The 21,828-nt window shown below is 35.4% G+C and overlaps 2 protein-coding genes across 2 annotated transcripts; one reads left to right on the top strand and one right to left on the bottom strand.

Moving 5' to 3' along the window:
* Nucleotides 1-6,440: 6,440 nt before the first annotated feature.
* Nucleotides 6,441-8,890, top strand: LOC105788872 (actin-depolymerizing factor 2). The gene is made up of 3 exons (XM_012615937.2): nt 6,441-6,623; nt 8,078-8,343; nt 8,446-8,890. Exons 1-3 carry the CDS (start codon nt 6,621-6,623, stop codon nt 8,594-8,596), a joined length of 420 nt encoding a protein of 139 aa, XP_012471391.1. The 5' UTR covers nt 6,441-6,620; the 3' UTR covers nt 8,597-8,890.
* A 1,408-nt stretch (nt 8,891-10,298) lies between these two features.
* LOC105788871 (putative pentatricopeptide repeat-containing protein At5g59900) lies at nt 10,299-13,567 on the bottom strand. The gene has a single exon (XM_012615936.2). It carries the CDS (start codon nt 13,462-13,464, stop codon nt 10,732-10,734), a length of 2,733 nt encoding a protein of 910 aa, XP_012471390.2. The 5' UTR covers nt 13,465-13,567; the 3' UTR covers nt 10,299-10,731.
* Between the last annotated feature and the right edge of the window lie 8,261 nt (nt 13,568-21,828).

Here is a 21,828-nt window from a genome sequence, read left to right as displayed (position 1 = left end):
ACTGTATGAACGAGTGTTATGCAAATTGGATAATAAAGGTAAGTACATCAAGTGAACCTTACTGTCGTTTGCATCCGGCATGAGTACACCCCCTATAAGGTGCATAATGTAAGCTCGAACAGCCTGCATCACCTCCCATTCATTAGCAGTACTTGGCAAATGCTCAAAATTGGCATGTAGCCATGAAAATCTCAAACTGGTAAATTTCGCCTTACTTGGCGAGCGTCCAAGTAATTCATTGCAAAGGGTAGCCGGCCTAGAGATTGAACTTACGCCCGTGACCGCATTCCCGTCTATGGGAAGCCCGAGCTGTACTGCAACATCCTCTAGAGTGACGGTACACTCTCCGCACGGCAAATGAAATGTGTGGGTCTCCGGACGCCATCGCTCGACTAAAGCGGAAATCAAGTCGTATCGCAGATCAAAAGTCCGAATCAATGCATCGATCCAACCCGCTAACTCTAAGTATGGTATTAGGCGTTCATCCGGTGAAACCCTACACTATTAACACGGCCCTTAATGCATGATACGGACCACGACATTATTAAATTAGCAAAATAATTAATACAATATAATTTAATTCAACAAATAACATGAATATCAAAATAAATTTTATTACCATCTCATTAATAATACTTGATATGTGATTATTATTAATTAGAGAACCCATTTCTGCAAATCTATAATAAAAAAATGAATTCATTAATTTGTTTCAAAAATCAATAATTACTGTTAAATAAATACAAAATCAAATAAAATTTAATTATATAAAAGTTACATTATATAAAAATTAAATGAGTTAACAACAATTATATGATTAAAAAGCCGTTATAATTAAACTTTTAATAAAATGATTTTAATTTTTTATAATTAAACTTTTAATGAAATGATTTTTAATTTTTTATAAACTTTATATGTTAAATTCACCAAATACTAAACTAAACACAACAACTTATAGCTTAATCCTAAATTACTAATAAATTAAATTTTAAATAATTACAAACACAAAATTTATAACATAATCTCAAATTACTAACAAATAAATTATAAAATAATTATAATATTCATACAAAAATTACAATATTACAATATATCCCACATTACAATATTCATACAAAATTACAATATTACAATATTCATACAAAAAATTACAATATTCATACAAAATTATAATATTACAATATTCATACAAAAAATTATAATATTCATACAAAGTTACAAAATTACAATATTCGTACAAAAAATTGCAATATTCATACAAAACTATAATATTACAATATTCATACAAAAAAATTATAATATTCATACAAAATTACAATATTCATACAAAAATTTACTAATCCAAAACTATAAATACAAATTTAATTATAAAATAATTACAATATTCATACAACATTACAATATTCATACAAAAAGTTAAAATATTCATACAAAATTCTAATCTAAACTATAAACACTAAATATAGATAATTTATAATTAATAATTAATAACAAAAATTCACAATATCTTCTAAAATATATCCTAAAAATTCACAAACTATAAACTTTTAAATTATAAACAAAATTATTTATTAAAAAAATACATTACCTTTTTTTCTTCTTTCTTCTTCTTCTTCTCTTCTTCTTTTTCTCTTTCTCTTCTTCTCCTTTCTCTCTTTTTTTTTTCTCTACCGTGTGGCGTTGGGATCATTTGCAATTACTTATAGGCAAAAGAAAAAAAGCATGAAGGGACAACACATGCAGCAGCATGCAGGGGCTGCAACGGTGGGCAGAGGGCACAATTGGCGCCTCTCCATGAGGCTCCTTCATTGGCGCCTACTAGATAGGCGCCACCCGACCCGACCCGACCCGGCCGTATTTTAACCCGTATTTTTTTAAAAAAATATTAAAAAAAGTATAAAATTATATTTTATTCAAAAAATTTATTATTATTTTATTCATTGGCGCCTATCTAATAGGCTCTACTGAAAAAGTAATCTATTTTGGTAAATTTTGTTCTGACATCCTATTTTAGTATTTTTTTTTCTATACTATTTGTGTAAAAAAACCCTAAAAAATATGTTGAACTTTCCATTTGTAGGTGATTGATGATTGTCATAAGCATAGTCAATTGCAAAAAGCTAGAGTGAAGTGAAATTCGACCTTGACCCAACATAAAATGCAGGCTTTTTACAGTGGCATTACTCAGCTTAGGCCTTGATCAAGCATATTACTAACACTAAATGCTACAAACAAAATACATACATAGATATTAAATTTCATGAGAAAGAAAAAAAAATCAACAATTTATATACTAAACAAATGTAAAATAATGTTTTATAGCACATCAAAGATGCTCACCTGATTAGTTTCCATGCATAAAAAAGCTGGCTTTGGCCTTAAAACCCTTGTTTTTAACTGCCAAAGCCAACAGCAGGTATGCTACTAATCCTGCAAGCTGCCATTTTTATTCAAAAACCAACTTTTTCAACCCAAAAAAAGTAATAAAATGAAGGAGCTTATATATGCAATATAACCCTTCTTCTCCTTCTCGACATCATAGGGACATCGGGCTGTCCAGCTATAACCGTAGGCTGAATATATTAAACAAGAGACAAAAATATGTTCATCTTATTCAAAGGTATATAAGTACATTACAAGCTGGTCGGACTAAATTGGATTAAAAACGAATCGCTTTGCAAATTCATTTTGTCTGAACTCTTTGACTGATCTGATTCATCACTCTTTTCCTGCTGAGCTACATTAGCTTTCATAGGAAGATTACTAACAAATTCATTTTGTCTGGACTCACAATCACTCGACATCTCAGTAACTCAAGAGAGACATTAGTTGCAGAGGCTGCAACTCGAACAGATTCATAGTCATTTACAAGTCCAACAAGAACAATACTAACTTGTTCTTGATCAGAAATGCCAGTTCCAGTTGCAGCCAGAACATCACACATGTGTTTGATCTTGAATAAATATTCTTTGATAGATAGTTGCCCCTTCGTTTGAAAATACAGCAGGTGTCTGAGACTTGAAAGTTTAATACTGGAATGAGTTGTAAACTTTCTTTCGGTGGTCATAACTACATCATAACTAGTTTTGGCATTTATCAAGTACAGTAGACTCTCATCACATACAGTAGAAAGTAACCAGGAGGCCAGAAGCTTATCTTGCTGTTTATATAGCAAAAAATCTGGATTGTCAACCAGATTCCCATCTGCATCAGTCACAAATTGAGAAATATGACAAGAGGATTCTACACATAGATATTAAATTTTATGAGAAAGGAAAAAAATGAACAATTTATATACTAAACAAATGTAAAATAATGTTTTATAGCACATCAAAGATGCTCACCTGATTAGTTTCCATGCATAAAAAAGTTGGCTTTGGCCTTAAAATCCTTGTTTTTAACTGCCAAAGCCAACAGCAGGTATGCTACTAATCCTGCAAGCTGCCATTTTTATTCAAAAACCAACTTTTTCAACCCAAAAAGAAGTAATAAAATGAAGGAACTTATATATGCAATATAAATCTTCTTCTCCTTCTCGACATCATAGGGACATCGGACTGTCCAGCTCTAACCATAGGTTGAAAAAACTAAACGAGAGACAAAAATATGTTAAATCTTATTCAAAGGTATATAAGTACATTACAAGCTGATTGGATTAATTTGGATTAAAAACTTATGACTTTGCAGCTTTATGGCTTTAAAACGTAGTTGATAGTCTTTTTCTCCACCATTGTTTATATCATATATAGAGCTTCATTAATATACGTTAAACTTTCTTTTATAGTACAAAGGAGGCTGCAGCTCCAGTATGGGAACAGTTTATAAATACCAGAATTCGAACTCCACACAGCTGGACTCAAGTGAAATTCGACGGTACTTGAGTTTATAGGCATATATATCAAAGACCATGACCAATGTTAACTACATCAAATGTATGCAGGGTTTTTTCATAGTGGCATTTAATCAGTCTAGGTACATATTCCTCACACCAAAAGTCACAATAAAATTCCTACATAGATATTAAGTTTTATATATTAAACAAATGTAAAACTATATATGTTCTAAAGCGCGTCAAAGATACTTGAACAGTTTCCCTGCACAAAATGTTGCCTGGCTGTAAAATCCTTATTTTAACTGCACAATCTCATTCAAAAACTAACGAAGCCAACCTCACATTTACAGTACGTTGATGACCATTCGGCCCTTAGACCAAAAACAGAAGCTAAAATGAAAAGAAAAAAAAAACCAGCAACACTTGCTTTTCCTTGTTGAAATTGCATTCCTACTTTGCTTAGAATTCACTATTCGTTGTTACAGACTGGATTGAGTGTGAGAGCATAAGTCAACCGGCTTCCGTTCCAATACAGCAACTCCCCCCTGCAAAGCCACCATTTTCATATTCAACTTATATAATAAATTTTATGTCAAATGAATACTTAAAATTATTTCAAGAAAAATCCATTTCTATAACAAGAAAAATCAATTTTAAGTAGTGACTAAATTATATAAAATTAATGTAAAAAAACTAAATCGATAGAGAGATTAAAATAATAATTAAACAAGAAAAAACTTACGGATTCAACATAAACTTTTGTTCTGTGCTCGACCCTATAGGCAGCCGGGGCAATCCAACTCCAGCCGTAACGCCCGTAACCTGAAAATAGTAAATGAAAGACAATTTTATGTTAAATATATGCAACCACAAATAATATATAAACAAAATCAATAATTATAAAATATGATTGATTTACATAGGACGGGAACCAAATGTCTTAATAGAAAAAGTTAGAATGATTAATTTTGTCGTTAATCTTTGTATTTTGTTGATTTTATCTTACTTGGTTGATATTAATCCATATACTTTTGAATTGGTCAATTTTAGTCTATATATATATATATATATATATATACATTTTATTTTAAAATTTTAGTTTTAACCCAAATGGGTAGTACTTAATTTCGTTATTAGTCTTGTACTATCCATAAAGTTGTAGATTTGATCTATATTTTCAATTTGATCATTTTAGTCCTTATACTTTTCAAATTTTGAAATTTTAGTCTTGACATAAACGCAATAGTTAAATCCATTTTATCAAACTATAATGACATTACACGTATGATTATATGTTTTAATATTTTTCTTTTAAAAGTAACAAAACTTAATGATTTCAATAGCTACAATTTGATCAAGATTTAAATTTCAATTTTAAAAAGAATAAGAATTAAAAATTACCAAATTAAATTACAAAGATTAAATTTACAACTCACATATAATAGAGGGAGTAATAACAAATTTTAACCAAATGAAAGGTATAGTTAGTGCAAAAAAACTTACTAATCTCTCGCCAAGGTATTTGTCACATTGCTTGCAAAGCACATTCATCATAGCGGAAGGATAGAAGACAGATGCTGGTCGGGTTGGAGGTTGTCGAATTGATAGCTTACAATGAGACCAAGGCCATGTTGCAAGAATTTCCACCATGACCAGAACCTACTTCTGGAACCATTAAGACTGATCTTTCAAAGATTGAACCAAGAAAGATTATGACCACCAAGAAACAAAGTAAACCTCTCTACTCAGCCAAAAAAAGACCTGGCACTATTACCTTCTTCAGTTATAAGAACCTCGCAGGAAACTCACGGCTAAAAACCAAGCCTTTTTCAGTTATAAAGATGTAAAGGATGGTTACAAAATAGAAACTGAATGAAGGTTACTATACAATATCAATATATTGGATTGACATGAGCATTATTGTCAAAGTAGGTGAATGTAAGTTCGAGTGCGCTGAAGATTGTATTATCCTATTATTTATGGATTGAGGAGTGTCGTGGATAATTCTAAATATTGTATCAAAAAACAAATATAATCAGAATTTATAATAAAATTGTTAAAAATAATAATCATACAATGTATAACATTTGATTAGTTGATCTTTGCTGTTCATAAGAGAACAGAATTTTACATCCACCCTGTTTAGATTTGGTTTAACTAAAGGATTTTGATAGTGCAAGAAGAAGCCTGGCATTCATAGCCATGAACCATCATTTTGAGCAGTAATGTCATTTTTACCTATAATAAACTGGCACATTATTTTTATTTTATTTTTTTACTTTTTCAATTAAAGTCATAGTTATAATTCATATATATGCCAACCCTTTTTAAGGGTACGTTGGGCTTGCTTTCCGAGATATATTTGTATTGGGCTCATCTTACTATGTCTATGTGGGAAATCCAAGTTCTTTCCGTGTCGAAAAAACCGAGTAGCCGACCGCGAAAAGAACCTTGTATTGGGGGCAAATCAAACATTTTAACTTAATACACGTGTCTTTTTATCAGTGGACAAGATACTTTTTCTGTCTTCGTTGTCTCGCACGATCTCCATCATGATATGGAGCGGAGTGGAACCCCAAAAAGAATATATAAATAAATAATTAAAACCACTAAAATATTTCACTTCAGCACAAAAAAGAAAGGAAAAAAAATTCAAAAAAGAACTAGAAATTTATTATCGCTCACAGTCTCTTTGAGAAAGCCCAATAATTCCCTCTCTCATTTTTAATTTTGGATATTTTTGTTGCCCTAGATTTTCTCTCTGTAAGCTCTACCTAGAGAAGAAGCCATGGTGAGTTTTTTCTTTTCATTTTTTTAATTTTTTTCTGCTATTTTCTTTTCCATTTTCAGTTCAAGTCTTTGTCTTCGATCTGTCTTTCTTTGACTTGAGTAGAACATTTAAATTTTTTAGATCTGATTTATTATTTACATTGAACGTAGAACTCTGTGTTTCTGCTGATTGGCATAGTCTGAATCTTTTTTTTTTTTTTGGTTGTTGCTGGATTTGCTTTTTGGTTTAATGATGATAGTTATGAATGTTTTCATGCTTCGATTATTGTTCGATCTTCTGCTCGATGCTGTATTGACGTTTTGGATTGTTAAACTTGAACGAGAACTTATTATAGATAAAAACAATGCTTAACTTAATCTTCATGGATCTACTATTACGGTTCCTTTGAAAATTTGGTTTTGAACTCATATATTAATAAGCGTTATAACTTAAATATGTTTAACGGATCAATACACTATATAGATTTTGAGAAATTATTATAGATAAAAATGCTTAACTTAATCTTCATGGATCTACCATTCGGATTCCTTTGAAATTTTGTGTTTGAATTGAGATATTAATAAACGTTATGATTTACAATGCTTAACGAACTGTTTATCGAATTGTAATGATTTTCTTTTTCTTTCTAATCCATTATCTTTTTTAGCTTTTGCTTTCTAATGGATTCATTTTGATCATTTTTCTAGTGTCCATCGCTGATAGATGACGTTTTTTAAATTTAAAAAATATTGTTTAATTCATTCTTTTTTATCCCCACAAGCGGATGTGCATCACTGGTGAAGCGATTTCCTATTGATGACCTGTGACATGCCATCTCAACTACTTTTATTATTATTGGTGTTGTTGCTGCTTGACTTTATCACAAAGAAAGTAATCGGATTCATCTCTTAGAGTGGCCCCAGTTGGTTAATACTCTAAGATTGGGATATTGCATTTACACCTGTTAAATTTTTAAGAATGTTGTTTCAAAATTTATGGTTCATTGTCAAAACAGTGAAAAAAAAAAGTGGGATTGGATCAATTTGGTTGACCCGGTTGTTTTGAGTCATTGATCCGTCTTTATGTTCTTTTTTCTAAATGGGAGAGAGAACTCAAGAACATATGATTTTTTTTTTAATTAGCCTAATTATGATTTCATTTCTTGGGAATTCTAGCCAATGGGAGTGATCTCGAGTCCAACCTTTGTAAACACTGTTTGTGCTCTCTTTATATATATCTGGTTTAAATCCTATCATGTGTGGGCCTTGTCTAGATTTATTTTGGTCTATGTTTAGAGATATTCCGGTTATCAATCCATTGTACAGTTATTGATTCTAATTACAGTTATTTGGATTTATATTATTCGTATATGTAATTGTTATGTTCTTGTATTTGTGCCCTCAAAAAAATAAAAATAAAAAATTGGGTCATTGTTGTATGGAATCTTATGTATTCCTTGAACCTTTCCATTACAGGCTAATGCAGCGTCTGGAATGGCTGTGCATGATGACTGCAAACTGAAGTTCCTTGAGTTAAAGGCCAAAAGAACATACCGCTACATAGTATTCAAGATTGAGGAGAAACAGAAGCAGGTTGTTGTGGAAAAGCTTGGTGAGCCAAGTCAAAGCTATGATGATTTCACTTCAAGCCTCCCTGCTGACGAATGTCGGTATGCTGTCTATGATTTTGACTTTGTGACTGCTGAGAATTGCCAAAAAAGCAGGATTTTCTTCATTGCATGGTATGTGTTATGTGCTTAAAACTATTAGTGCTTTTGCCTATTATTCTCAAGCATTGTACATTCTAGTCATTGCTGTTCATGTTTTTTATTGTTTATTTGAAGGTCTCCTGACACCTCAAGGGTGAGAAGCAAGATGATTTATGCAAGCTCAAAGGACAGGTTCAAGAGAGAGTTGGACGGTATTCAAGTAGAGCTGCAGGCAACTGACCCGACTGAGATGGGACTTGATGTTATTCGAAGCCGTGCCAACTAAATTGGCATCTCCAAGTGGCAGGAATAATGGAGATGGTAAAATGCTTTCTGCTTTTGTTTCAAGTGAAATGTTAATAGTTTGGTGGGGTGGTATGATTTTGGTTTGTTGTTTAGATGTTATATCCAAGTCTTTGTCTAGAACAAGTTTAGCAATTTCCATTTGAATCTTATGATTCTGTTATGCATGTCTCAAAGTTATCGGACGGGGTGTCTTACAGTTGAGTCGATAAACAAAAGTCTCATCTTCTTCAATAGTATATGAAGCACTCCTTTTTGAGGGGTTTTTTCCATTGCATATCAGGTTGGTTACTCATACTCGTGAATATTGCGCAAGCCCGATGTGATATTAGACCTATCTATTTTAACACGATCTCAAAAACTCAGCCTAATCAATCCTAAAAATTGATAAAACTAAAAATACTCTTCACAATTTTTGTATTTTTATTTTTAGGAATTTTATTTTATTTTTAAAATTTAATTTAGTTGTTAACAATGTTAATACTTGAACTGGAATTTTAAAATTTGAAAATGTATGACTAAATGTCTAAGAATAAAATTATATGAATTAAATTTCAAATTTACAAGGAGTATAAGAACTTATATCATATTTTTCAATTTAATGAAAGAAATTTAGAATTTGAATTAATCTTAATCTTGATTATATATTATATTGTTTGGATATTTAAAATTAGTAAAAGAAAGGAAAGTGAATTAATTTTAATTATTTTTGTTTGACTAAATAGTAGAAAGGAAAAGAAATCATTAATTATAATGAAATTTTACACTGATGACGTTTTTATAAAATTATTTTAAAAAGATAGAGAGGGTAAAAGGTATTTTACGTCTTAATTTTTTTCTTAGTTTTCCTTTCCTAGCTTTCTCCAAATTAGGGTAATTTCAATTTTATGATATGGTAGAATCCGTAGCTTTGATTATTAGTTTTTGTAATTTGTAAGAATTATGGATTTATTCTTTATACTATAATTTAGTTATTTTTAATTTTTATATTTTTCAAATTTAAAAATTCCTCATCAAACAATAACTATTAAATTCATTAAATTTTGCTATTCCTAAAATCTAATGCAACAAACATATTATCATATGTACAATGAAATATCAACTTGTTATTTATGCATATTACTCAATTAATAATTCAATTAATGGTTTAACAACATACATTTGTGTTAAGACTAAAATTTCAAATTTTAAAAAGCAAAGGAAATTAGAATGATCCAATTAAAGAATATAGATAAATCTACAACTGTACGAGTAGTACAAGATTAGAATTTGAATTTAATCAAACGGATTTAATTATTACTACTTGGGTTAAGACTTAAATTTAGAACTTTCAAAAAATATAGGCACTAAAATTAACAAATTCAAAAAGTACTAGAACAAAGCTCATTTTCACATTAAATGCCCCAAAGTACTAACAAAAAGGGGAAGTGAGATCCTTGTCGTGCTTGTTACTTCAATGGTTAAATATGCTACTAGTCCTTGTATTTTGATAAAATTTGAGCTTTAGTCTATACTTCAAAAGTTAAAAATAAATCCTACTTTTCTAATCTAACAATCTCAACCCAATCATCAACTTTGTTTGCATATTTGTATCAAAATTTATCTATTTAACATGATTATCGTGAAATAAACATGTTAACAAAATTTGCCAGAAACTACTAACATCAATAATGATTGGACTAGGATTTCAAACTGAAAAAGTAAAACGATTGAATTTTTTTAACTTTTAAAGTTCAGAGACTAAAATTCAAATTTTGTAGAAGTACAGGGACTAACTACATATTCTAACCTACTTCAATTTACAAATGATCAAATTAAATGGTAAAGATTTTATTATCATTGAACGAATGGTAAGGCTTTAGGTGAACTCTTTGCCATCCATCAGCCATATGCCACAATCTTCTCAGTTCACAAGGTACCCTATACAAGAAGACTAGTAATCTTAATCTTTTCCAGCTATATCGGACCGAATCTTTGCCTAAACTTCGTCCAACCGCCTTCAGTTTCGAAGATAACCAAGTGTAAACCATACTTTCCATTAAGGCAACCCCCATAACAACAGGTCCCTGTTCAGTTTCCCTTATAATTTTGTATCGTTAAAACCATTTTCCAAGAAGATTACTGATCGACATTCTCATACGAATTCTTCGAATGATTTCCACGAGCAAGAATATCATGTGTAACCTTACTTGGCTTAACACCTCTTCTGAACATGTCATCGCGCAATTCGAATGCCTTGTTCAGTTCTCCAGCAACACAACAGCCGTGTATCAAAAAATTATATGCCAATGTATCTGGCATTATACCCTTATTTAGCATAGAGTCCCACAACCGAATAGCTTCGTGTAAACTACCTCTTCTACAGTGCTCGTATATTATAGTTGAATAAGTAATACAATCCGGGAGAATACCGTTGTCAGCCATTCCAACTAAAAGCTCCATAGCCTCCTCAAGTCTTCCTAACTTGCAAAAGCCACGGATAAGTATATTGTACGTGACTGTGTTAGCTAAAACTCCTTTAACAATTGCATTGTGAAGCTCTACAGCTTTGTCCATATTCCCTTCCTCGGCAAGCCGATCGATGAAACATCCATATGTTATCTGGTTCGGGAGCAAATTACTAACCAGCATTTCTTTACAAAGAAGCTCAGCTTTATCAATGAAACCAGCCTTACATAAGCCATTTATCAGAGCAGTATATGTAACAACATTAGGGATGCATCCTTCACCGATCATAATATCCCAGAGCCCGAAAGCCTCCCTAAGATTTCCCACTTTACTGTTTGCATCTATCATGCTTGTGTATATCACATTGTCAGGGCTCAATCCTTGATCGTCCATCTCCTTTAGGAGCACAAGTAACCTTCTTGTATCATGCTGTTTTAGAGTTCCATCAATAAGTATGCCATAACACACGAGATCCATATCAATGCCTCGTGCAACCATCTCACGACAAGTCCTCAATGCGTCCTCTATTTTCCCTTCCTTGCAATAACCATGTAATAGTGCACTATAACACATCTCATTCAACTTACGGTGATCTCTGTGAAGACCATCCAGGAACTCTTTGGCTTCCGACACTCTACCAACAGAACAAAGACCACTTATTAAAGATCTATAAGTATACGAATCAGGCACAAGACCTTTGTCCACCATTTCGCCGAACAATTCAAAGGCTTTTACCATGTTACCGTCCTTGCAGTATCCCTCAATTAGAACATTATATGTCACCTCATTTGGCATAATGTTTCTCTCTACCATTTGACCAAACAATCTAACTGCCTCCACCATCATATTTGCTCGACAAAGACCGGATATAAGAGCAGTATATGTATAAGTGTTCGGAGCAATTGCCTTCCCTGTCATCTCATGATATAGCCTAAACGCCTTATGCAATTTTCCTTCATTGCAATATCCACTCAACAACGATGTGTAAGTAATCACAGTTGGCTGCAATCTGTTGTTAATCATCTCATTGAAAAAAGACTCTGCTAAACACAAATTCCCTAACTTGCAGTACCCACTGATCAAAGAATTATAGGGATAGACCGTCACTTTTATTCCCGCCTCTCTCATTTTACTAAGAAAGCTAAGTGCAATATCCATTTCACCTCTTCTACAAAATGAATCAATCAAAATAGAGAAAGTAACATCATTCGCATGCAAACCCTTGCTTTCCATTTCATTGTAAAGCAACTCGGCTTCATCAAATTTCCCATTTTTGCATAATGAATTGATCAATGCATTGTAAACAAACAAATTAGGTGCTAACCCAATTTCCCCTACTTTCTTTACCAAACTAAGAGCATCTTCAACCTTCCCCTTCCTCCTCAGCCCCTCAACCAGACTTGTAACTACGGCTTCACTCGGAACAAAACCCAACTTTATCATCTCATCCATCAACTCTACGGCAACATCAAATTGTTCCAATCTGCATAAGCCAAGGACTAACGTATTATACGTGATAATATCTGCTCTCAATCCCCGTTTAACCAATCCATTCTTAACCTCAACTGCCTCCCACACCCCATGATTCTTACAAAGCCCATGGATAAGCACATTGTACACCACCACATTCAACTCGGCCACGTTCGACTCCATTTGATGAATCATTTCACAAGCTCTAACAAAATCCTTCGATTCGCAAAAACTTCGGATCACCACCGTGTATATAAAAATATCAGGCCTAATACCAGCTTTCACAATCTCATCAAACACTTCCAAAACAATGCCAAACTGTCTAATTTTCGCTAAGTCGTTCAAAAGAGCACTTAGGGTCCTAATTTGAGGCAGCAAACGACAATCAAACTTCCTCATTAATCTAAATACCATTAAAGCATCAAAAGCTCTCCTATTCTGCACATAGTGTTGGATCAACAAATCAAAACCCAAACTCGAATGGAACTTACATTTCTCATGAGCCTTCCAAAGAGCTTCAAAGGCCTCACTCGGACTCAACCCACGAAGCAAAAGCGTCTGCAAAAGCGAAGAGGCGGGCCAAAAGAGATTAACGTTGAGCAAAGCGTGAATCAACACGCAAAACGACTCGGCCGAGTGGTGGAAGCCTTTGTGAAGTCCTAGGAAGTTAAAGAACCGTAAAGCTAACCTCGGGTCGTCCAAGGTTTGGATCAAGACTTCCTCGACGTGGTGGGTCTTCAGGAAAATGGCGGTGTTTAATGCGACCTTCCAGCTTTGCCTTCCACGCACAATGAGTCTGAGATCGGAAATTATTTGAGCGTCTTTGGCTTTTTCATCATTATCTTGAGGGGAAACTTTGGGTGTAGCACAAAATCTCTGTTTTGAGAAAATGATAGGAATTTTGAGAGGTCGATGAGATGGGTATAGCTTCATTTCTTCCTTTCTGGGTTTCCACCATGGATTTGGAGGAGGCTTGCAAAAATGGGAGCTTTGATGAGAGAATTCGGCTTTCAGTGGGGGAGTTTGCTGCGATGGTTACGGGTCAACCCGGAATGAACAAAAATATGGATCTTGAGATAGTGGGTATTTAGTCTAAGGTTTAATTCTGCTATTTGTCCTACAACTCCTCAGTCTTTTAAAATTTAGTCCCTCTATTTTGGATAAAGTAACATTTAATTTCTAACTTGATAACTCTTTTTTTTTTTGTCTACATTAGTCTCAAGTGATAGATTTTTCCAATTTAATCAATAAACTTGAATTTCCTTGTTATCGTGATACTCTGAAATGTGTCACGTCATCTTTGAATTTTTTAAAATTTCTTTATAATATTTTTATTTTGTATTTATTAGATTTTATATAATTTTTAGAATTTTAAGTAATGATACGACATAATCTCAAAAGTTAATGAGAGACCAATTTTTAACGTAATTCAAGTTCAAAAACTAAATTAAGAAAAGTTATCAATTTCAAAACTGATATGAAGGAAAAGAAATTAAAAACTTCATTTATTAAGTTTTGATTTATACCTTTATTTTTAATTCTAAACTTTTTGTATTTTTCATGTTTGTTTTACAACTCATATTTAGAGTTTGGGGTTGTCTCTCTCAACAATATTAAATTCAATGATCGAATCAACATCTCCACTAATACAATGTGTCTTACCATCACATTCAACACTTATTGATTTTAATTCTAAACTTTAAATATTAAAATGATATATATTCAAATTTTAAAAAAAAATACTTACAATATTATATTCTAAGTAAATATATTAAAATTTAAAAATACAAAGAAAATAATATTTAACCCATTAAAGTGATGACCTAGTGTCACGGACTTAGAGTTTTATCACGGATCCGTGCGGCCTTAGGCAGTTTCTTTGCTTAAAAATGCCTAAGTCAGCCTAACTTGCAGTGATAAAGGATTCAACAGTAAAAACGCCTAAGTCAGCTTAACTCGCAACGATAAAGGATTCAACAGAATTCCCTTAAGGTTTCCACGAAGAACAGCAGAAGAACGAAGTGAGAACGAGCCTTGAAAGATGAACAAAAGCAAGAACACTTGAGAGAAAAGTTTGAGTGAATACTCTCAAAATTCTTATTAACAACTGAATGAATTACAATGAGTAAAGAGGTCTCTATTTATAGTTGAACCTCCCTAAAATCAACGGTGTAAATCACAGTACATCAATGGCTACCATTAAAAGCTATATACAATTAGAACTCTAAGCTTACATAATCAGCTATATACAATTAGAACTCTAAGATTCCATAATTATATCTTCTAGATCACTTCCCATTTATACCGGGCTCTTGAGATGGGCTTTTAATCTCTACAGGCACCGGGCCAGTTTGGTTGGGCCAAATGACCTCTCTCGAATACGATGGATCGCACAAGTTTGTCATGGTTGCGTGCTCTCATGCGCAACCCATGACATTCTTCCCCACTTGTTCTAGCGACACCCTCGTCGCATCCTCCTTATGGAACTGGTCAATCTTCCCTTAGAACTGCCACAATGCCTCGGCAGGTTCCCAACTTGCTTTGCTATCAGGAAATCCCTTCCATCGAACTAAGTACTCATGCCGTGGTCGGTGGTACTTTTGTCTAATTACTCGATCTGCCTCAATGTTTTCGACTTCACGATCATACGACTCATTTACCCCCATCGATGCTCGTTCGGACTTGCCTCGATTCAGATCATCTTGATCCTCATGAAATGGCTTAAGCATGCTTACATGGAAGACTAGGTGGACTTTAAGTTTTGCTGGCAACTCAAGCTTGTAGGCCACCTTGCCTACTCTCTTCACAACTTTGAACGGCCCTTCATACATTCGCACAAGACCCTTGTGCAAGCCAGTATATCTCAAAATCAGGTGTAGTTTAGCAAGGACTGAGTCACCCACTTCAAATTGTACATCCCTTCGGTTCTGATCGGCTCACTTCTTGCTACGCTTACTTGCCTTGTGTAGACAAGCTCTAGCCAAATCATTCTTCTCTTGCCGATCTTTTGCGAATTGATAGGCTGCCGGATTTGTTCCTGTATAATGGGTCACAACAGCGTTGGGTGTGAGTGGCTGTTGACCCGTCACTATTTCAAATGGATTTTGATTCGTCACCCCACTTCGCTGCAAGTTGTATGAAAATTGGGCCACATCCAACAATTTTGGCCAATCCATTTGTGTGGCACTCACATAGTGTCAAAGGTACGTCTCCAACAATGCATTTACTCGTTTAGTTTGCCCATCGGTTTGTGGATGCATGCTCGTGGAGAAATTCAAATCTGAGCCCATTGACTTGAACAACTCCGTCCAGAACCGGCCCGTAAATCGCCCATCTCGATCACTGATAATAGACAGTGGCACTCTCCAATATTTCACCACATGTCTAAGGAACAACCGAGTTGCTTCCTCAGTAGGGCACTCATTGGTTGCCAGAATGAATGTTGCATATTTTGAAAACCTGTCCACTACCATAAGAATACTCGCAAACCCGTCAGACTTAGGCAACCCAATAATAAAATCCATGGATAAACTCTCTCATGGCCTCTCCGGAACTGGCAAGGGTTGAAGCAAACCGACTGGAGTCTTTAACTCAACCTTGTCTTGTTGGCACACTAGGCAAGTTTTCACATAGGTTTCCACATCAGCGCCCATGTGAGGCCAGTAATAACGATCCTCCAAAAGCGACAACGTGCGATGCATCCCTGGATGACCTGCCCATTTCGAGTCATGACATTCATTCATGACTTCCTTACGGAGTTTCCCATTATGGGGCATATAGAGGCGATGCCCATGAGTGTATAACAGCTCCCCATCAAGCCAAAATCTTCTCGTTTTTCCTTCTTTGGCAAGCTCAATCAAATTTTTGGTCGTGGGATCATGGGACAATCCCTCTCGAATGCGTTCCAACAAAGAACCCTCAGGTTGACTAATTGCTGCAAATTCTATCTTTTGACTGAGTGCATGGGCCACAATGTTGGCATTTCCTGGTTTATACTCCATTGTAAAATCAAACTCTGCTAGTAAAACCTGCCAACGAGCCTGCTTGGGGGACAACTTTTTCTGGGTTAGAAAATAACTATTGGCAATATTATCGGTAAGGACCACGAACCTGGAACCCAATAGATAGTGTCTCCATGTGCGCAAGCCGTGTACTATCGCAGTCATCTCTTTCTTTTTGACCGTATATCTACTTTCCGTCTCATTAAGCTTTCGACTCTCGAAAGTAATTAGGTGCCCATCTTGCATCAATACTCCCCCAATAGCATAATCTGATGCATCTGTGCGTACCTCATAAGGCTTCGTAAAATCCAGCAAGGCAAGTACGGGTTCCCTCGTCATTTCTTGCTTCAGTTGATTGAAGGCCTTCTCACATTCCGGATTCCAATCCCATACCTTCCCCTTTTTCAACATGTCCGTCAAGGGAGTGGTAATTCTAGAGTAGCCTTCTATGAAGCGTCGATAGTAATTTTTCAACCCAAGGAAAAATCTCAACTCTGTTACCTTGGTTGGAGGCTCCCACTCTGAAATGGCTTGAACATTACTCTTATCCATTCGGATCTTACCACCTCCCACAATGTGGCCTAGAAATGCCACCTCTTGTTGGGCAAATGAGCATTTCTCCTCCTTGATGAACAGTTCATTTTCCCTCAAAGTTTGGAACACCTCCCTCAAGTGTCCTATGTGCTCTTCAAGAGACTTGCTATACACTACAATATCGTCAAGGTAAACAACCACAAAACGATCAAGAAAGGGTTGCAGTACCTTATTCATTAGGGTGCAGAATGTAGCCGGAGCATTCGTGAGTCCGAAAGGCATCACAAAGAACTCATACGAACCGTACCGTGTCACACAAGCTGTCTTTGGTTCGTCCCCCTCGGCTATCCGAACTTAATGATACCCCGATCTCAAATCTAACTTGGTAAACCATCTTGCACTACCAAGCTGATCAAACAAATCTGCAATAAGAGGAATAGGGTATCTATTCTTCACAGTGATCTTGTTTAGAACTCGATAATCGATGCACATTCTCAAGGACCCATCGTGTTTCTTTTGGAACAACACTGGCGCACCATATGGGGATTTAGATGGTCTAATGTATCCCGCATCCAAAAGTTCATTCAATTGTTTTCGCAACTCTTCTAATTCTGGCGGTGACATACGATAGGAGGCCCTTGCTGGCGGTACCACATTGGACATTAACTCGATTTTGTGGTCCACCTCCCTCTTGGGGGGTAAACTTTTAGGCAACTGCGCAGGCATTACATCTCGGAATGATTGCAACAATTGACCCACTTCTTTCGGGGTCTCACTAACAGACTCAGCGGTCCCTTCGATCTTCAAGGTAGCTAGATATGAAACTTCATTTCTACGTACACCTTTAGCAAACTGAATTGCTGACAGTGTTTTTCCCTCACAGCTTCTTTTCCTTGTCACTTTCACCAGGCATTGATGTTTCGCGTCTGAAATCACCATGTAATTGCTCGAATGGGCAATAAGGGTATTAACCTGATCAAGGAAGCTTAGTCCCACCACAAAATCATAATCATCAAGTGGTATTACCTTAATGGATACCTTCCCAGACCATTTGCTGAGTTGAAAATCCACTCCCTTTGCAACTCCCTTGATTGGAACACTTTCTGAGTTCAATGTTTTGATCCGACTCACTTCATTTTCTATCTTGAGGCCCAGTTTACAAGCAGCCTCCTCGGATATGAACAAATCAGAAGCGCCTGTGTCAACGAGCGCATTCAATTTTCTATCGGCCATAATGATGTCTACAAACATTAAACCATGGCTCATTCTATCTTCGACACCCCCTAGTATCGAACCAAGATTATTATCCTCCACATCGGACTCCCCCTTTGCTTCCATGGCCGTGAGAGCGGCCTTCTTTGGGTAGTCCTTGATCATATGTGGACCGTCACACTGAAAGCAACTTATAGGCCCACTCTTTCTCTTGTCCCAAGGCTTCTTTCCATACCCGTTCCTAGTGGGCCTTTCTTTATCTCCCCCACTATTACCCTTTTGATTAAATCTTAGCTTAGAAGAATTGGGATTATCTTTCTTCCCATTAAATTCAGCAAGCGATTCTGCTACTGACATAGCCTTAGTAAGTTCCTGAACTCCTCGGCGTTGCAACTCTTACTTCGCCTACGGTTTTAATCCGTCCATGAAGGAAAAGAAGGCATATTTCTCCCCCATATCTGAGATTTGGAGCATAAGCTCGCTAAACTCCTGCACATGCTCCCTCACAGTGCCTTGTTGCGCAAGCTGGTGCAACTTTACCCGAGCCTCATCCTCGGCATACTCTAGGTAAAACTGTGCTTTGAACTCACATCGAAACTCCTCCCATGTTTCAATTTCGGTCCCACCACGTCTCACATCAGTGGGCCTACGACGCCACCACAACAAAGCAACGTCAGATAAATACATTGCAGTAGTAGTTGCCTTAGTGACATCCTCCGTGATGCCTTTGGCACAGAAGTATTGCTCGATTCCCCACAAAAAGTTGTACACATCTCTTGCGGACCTTGTTCCCTTGAACTCATTGGGCTTGAGAACATCAATATTGGGCTTGGGTGCGACAGCCGCTAACCCACCATTACCCAAAGCAGCCTTGTAGATTGTGATTTCACCCTTGAGCTCCGCAATCTCTCCCTTCAAGGCCGTCACCATAGCCTCAATGGCATCATCTCTACCAGTCAACTGTTCCACATTATCTGTCACATACACTTTGAGCTGCTCCTGCATGGACTACAATCCATCATGGAGCCTATCGTCGACATCATCAATCCTCTCCTTGATATCCCCTGCGAAATTCTCGAGAGTGACGACACGATCCTCTAAAGCTGACAATATGTCCCTCGAGTGACTGGCTTTCCTTGCCCTCCTACGGGTCTCCATTCCCTCAACTTCTTTCGACATCTTTCAACGGTAGTTATGAACCTTAGCTCGGATATCAACTGTCACGGACTTAGAGTTTTCCCACGGATCCGTACGGCCTTAGGCAGTTTCTTTGCTTAAAAACGCATAAGTCAGCCTAACTTGCAGTGATAAAGGATTCAATAGTAAAAACGCCTAAGTCAACTTAACTCGCAACGATAAAGGATTCAACAGAATTCCCTTAAGGTTTCCACGAAGAACAGCAGAAGAACGAAGTGAGAACGAGCCTTGAAAGATGAACAAAAGCAAGAACACTTGAGAGAAAAGTTTGAGTGAATACTCTCAAAATTCTTATTAACAATTGAATGAATTACAATGAGCAAAGAGGTCTCTATTTATAGCTGAGCCTCCCTAAAATCAACGGTGTAAATCACAGTACATCAATGGCTACCATTAAAAGCTGTATACAATTAGAACTCTAAGCTTACATAATCAGCTATATACAATTAGAACTCTAAGATTCCATAATTATATCTTCTAGATCACTTCCCATTTATATCGGGCTCTTGAGATGGGCTTTTAATCTCTCCAGGCACCGGGCCAGTTTGGTTGGGCCAAATGACCTCCCTCGAATACGATGGATCGCACAAGTTTGTCATGGTTGCGTGCTCCCATGCGCAACCCATGACACTAGTAGGTCTAACCCACTTAAACTCGGGCCTAAATAGAATTTGGAATTTTGGATTAAACTAATAATATTTCCAACATAATCATGATGATCCACCTATATAGAAATACAAATCAAGATTATAAGATCAAATGTATAGAAAATTAGAATAGCTAGATTTAAGATCCTTCTATTTAAAAGTGTCTCGTTTCTTTTCACTTGGCTTTTAAAACTTGTGTAGCAATGCTAAAGTTTGGTAAAAGTATGCATGTTTAGTATTTTAGTGAGAAATTAATTAATTCAATTGATAATTTTTAATCATTTTCATGATTTACCTTTAGTAAAGGGAGGAAATTTTTTTTTCTTATTTTTTATAAGAGTATTTACTCATCTTTTTAATAGAGTAAATTAGAAGAAAAAGCTTATTTTAAAAAATAATTAAGGATTTAGGTAGTTTTTCTCATATTTAGGGAAATAGGTCAATTTTAGAGAGAGAAATAGAAAACGCTTCCTGCAGGATGCATTTTCTATTTGTAAAAAATTGTTTTTTGTGTGTGTGTGTGTTGGAAATTTGGTGAGAAGGTGTTTGTGTTTGTATTTGAGGTAGACATTGTGATAGTTTTAAGGTATGAATGAGTTAACGGTGATGTAATGGCACTTAGAGACCCACATATTTCGTCTGTCGTGTGGGAATTGAATCATCACCTTAAAAGTCCATTGCATTGTAACTCAGGTCCCTAGTTCACAATGGTTATATGGTCATGGGTTCAAAAATAACTAAGGCTCCCAATTGATGGTGGTTATGTAGCCATGGGTTGGAGTATAACTCGATACCCCAGTTGGCAATGGTTATGCGGTCATGGGTTCAAGTTTCGTGATTTCGGAAAATGATTTTACATAAGTTTAAGATCATAATCATAGGAAAAAGCAAATGGGCTTTCTAGTATAATCAACTTTTTTTTCTCTACCTCTACCAAAGTAGTATCATTAACATCATTGTCCAAAACTTGTGACAGAGACGATAAAGAAAAAGCTAAAACTCGAGTTGGGATAGCAACAATTGTAGTTATTAATGAGTTTTTTAATCACAACAATCGCTATTGTCTCAAGTTGCATTTCTACTTTTCTCCAACGTCAGAGCCACTCCTCCTGAAAGTTTTTTTACTCCCAACTTTGTCACAGGTTTCGATAATAGGAAGATTAAGGATACTACATTTGATGGAGATGGAGAAAAAGAATAAGTTGATATATTGAAAAGTCCCTTAATTTTTCCCTATGATTATGATCTCAAACTTATATATAGGGTTTATAAATCATCCTCTTCCGGTATCATGAAACTTGAACTCGTGATCGCATAACGACCGACAACTCGGGGGTTGAGTTATACTTCAACCCGTGAGCGCATAACCACTGTCAATTAGGAGCCTTAGTTATACTTCAACCCGTAACTGTATAACCATAGCGAACTGATAGATCAAGTTGCAATGCAATGGACTACAAAGGTGATAGTTCTATCCCCACACAATAGTTTTACCTTGAACTCAAACATACCTTAAAACTATCACACAATCTCCCTCAAACATAAACACAAATAAATCTTTCCCTCCAAAAATTTCAAAACTTAAAAAAGCAATTTAGAAGAGAATTTTTTATTTTGTAAGAGACAGTGGCCGAGAGAGTTGATGAAATAGGGGAGAGCAAAACCCCCCATTTATATATGCAACCAAGAGGAAAAATTTTAAAAAA

This window comes from Gossypium raimondii, chromosome 2, assembly GCF_025698545.1.
Source record: "Gossypium raimondii isolate GPD5lz chromosome 2, ASM2569854v1, whole genome shotgun sequence".
Taxonomy (NCBI): Eukaryota; Viridiplantae; Streptophyta; class Magnoliopsida; order Malvales; family Malvaceae; genus Gossypium; species Gossypium raimondii.
Note: the sequence above shows the minus strand (reverse complement) of the source record. Positions and strands in the feature narration are given on the sequence as shown.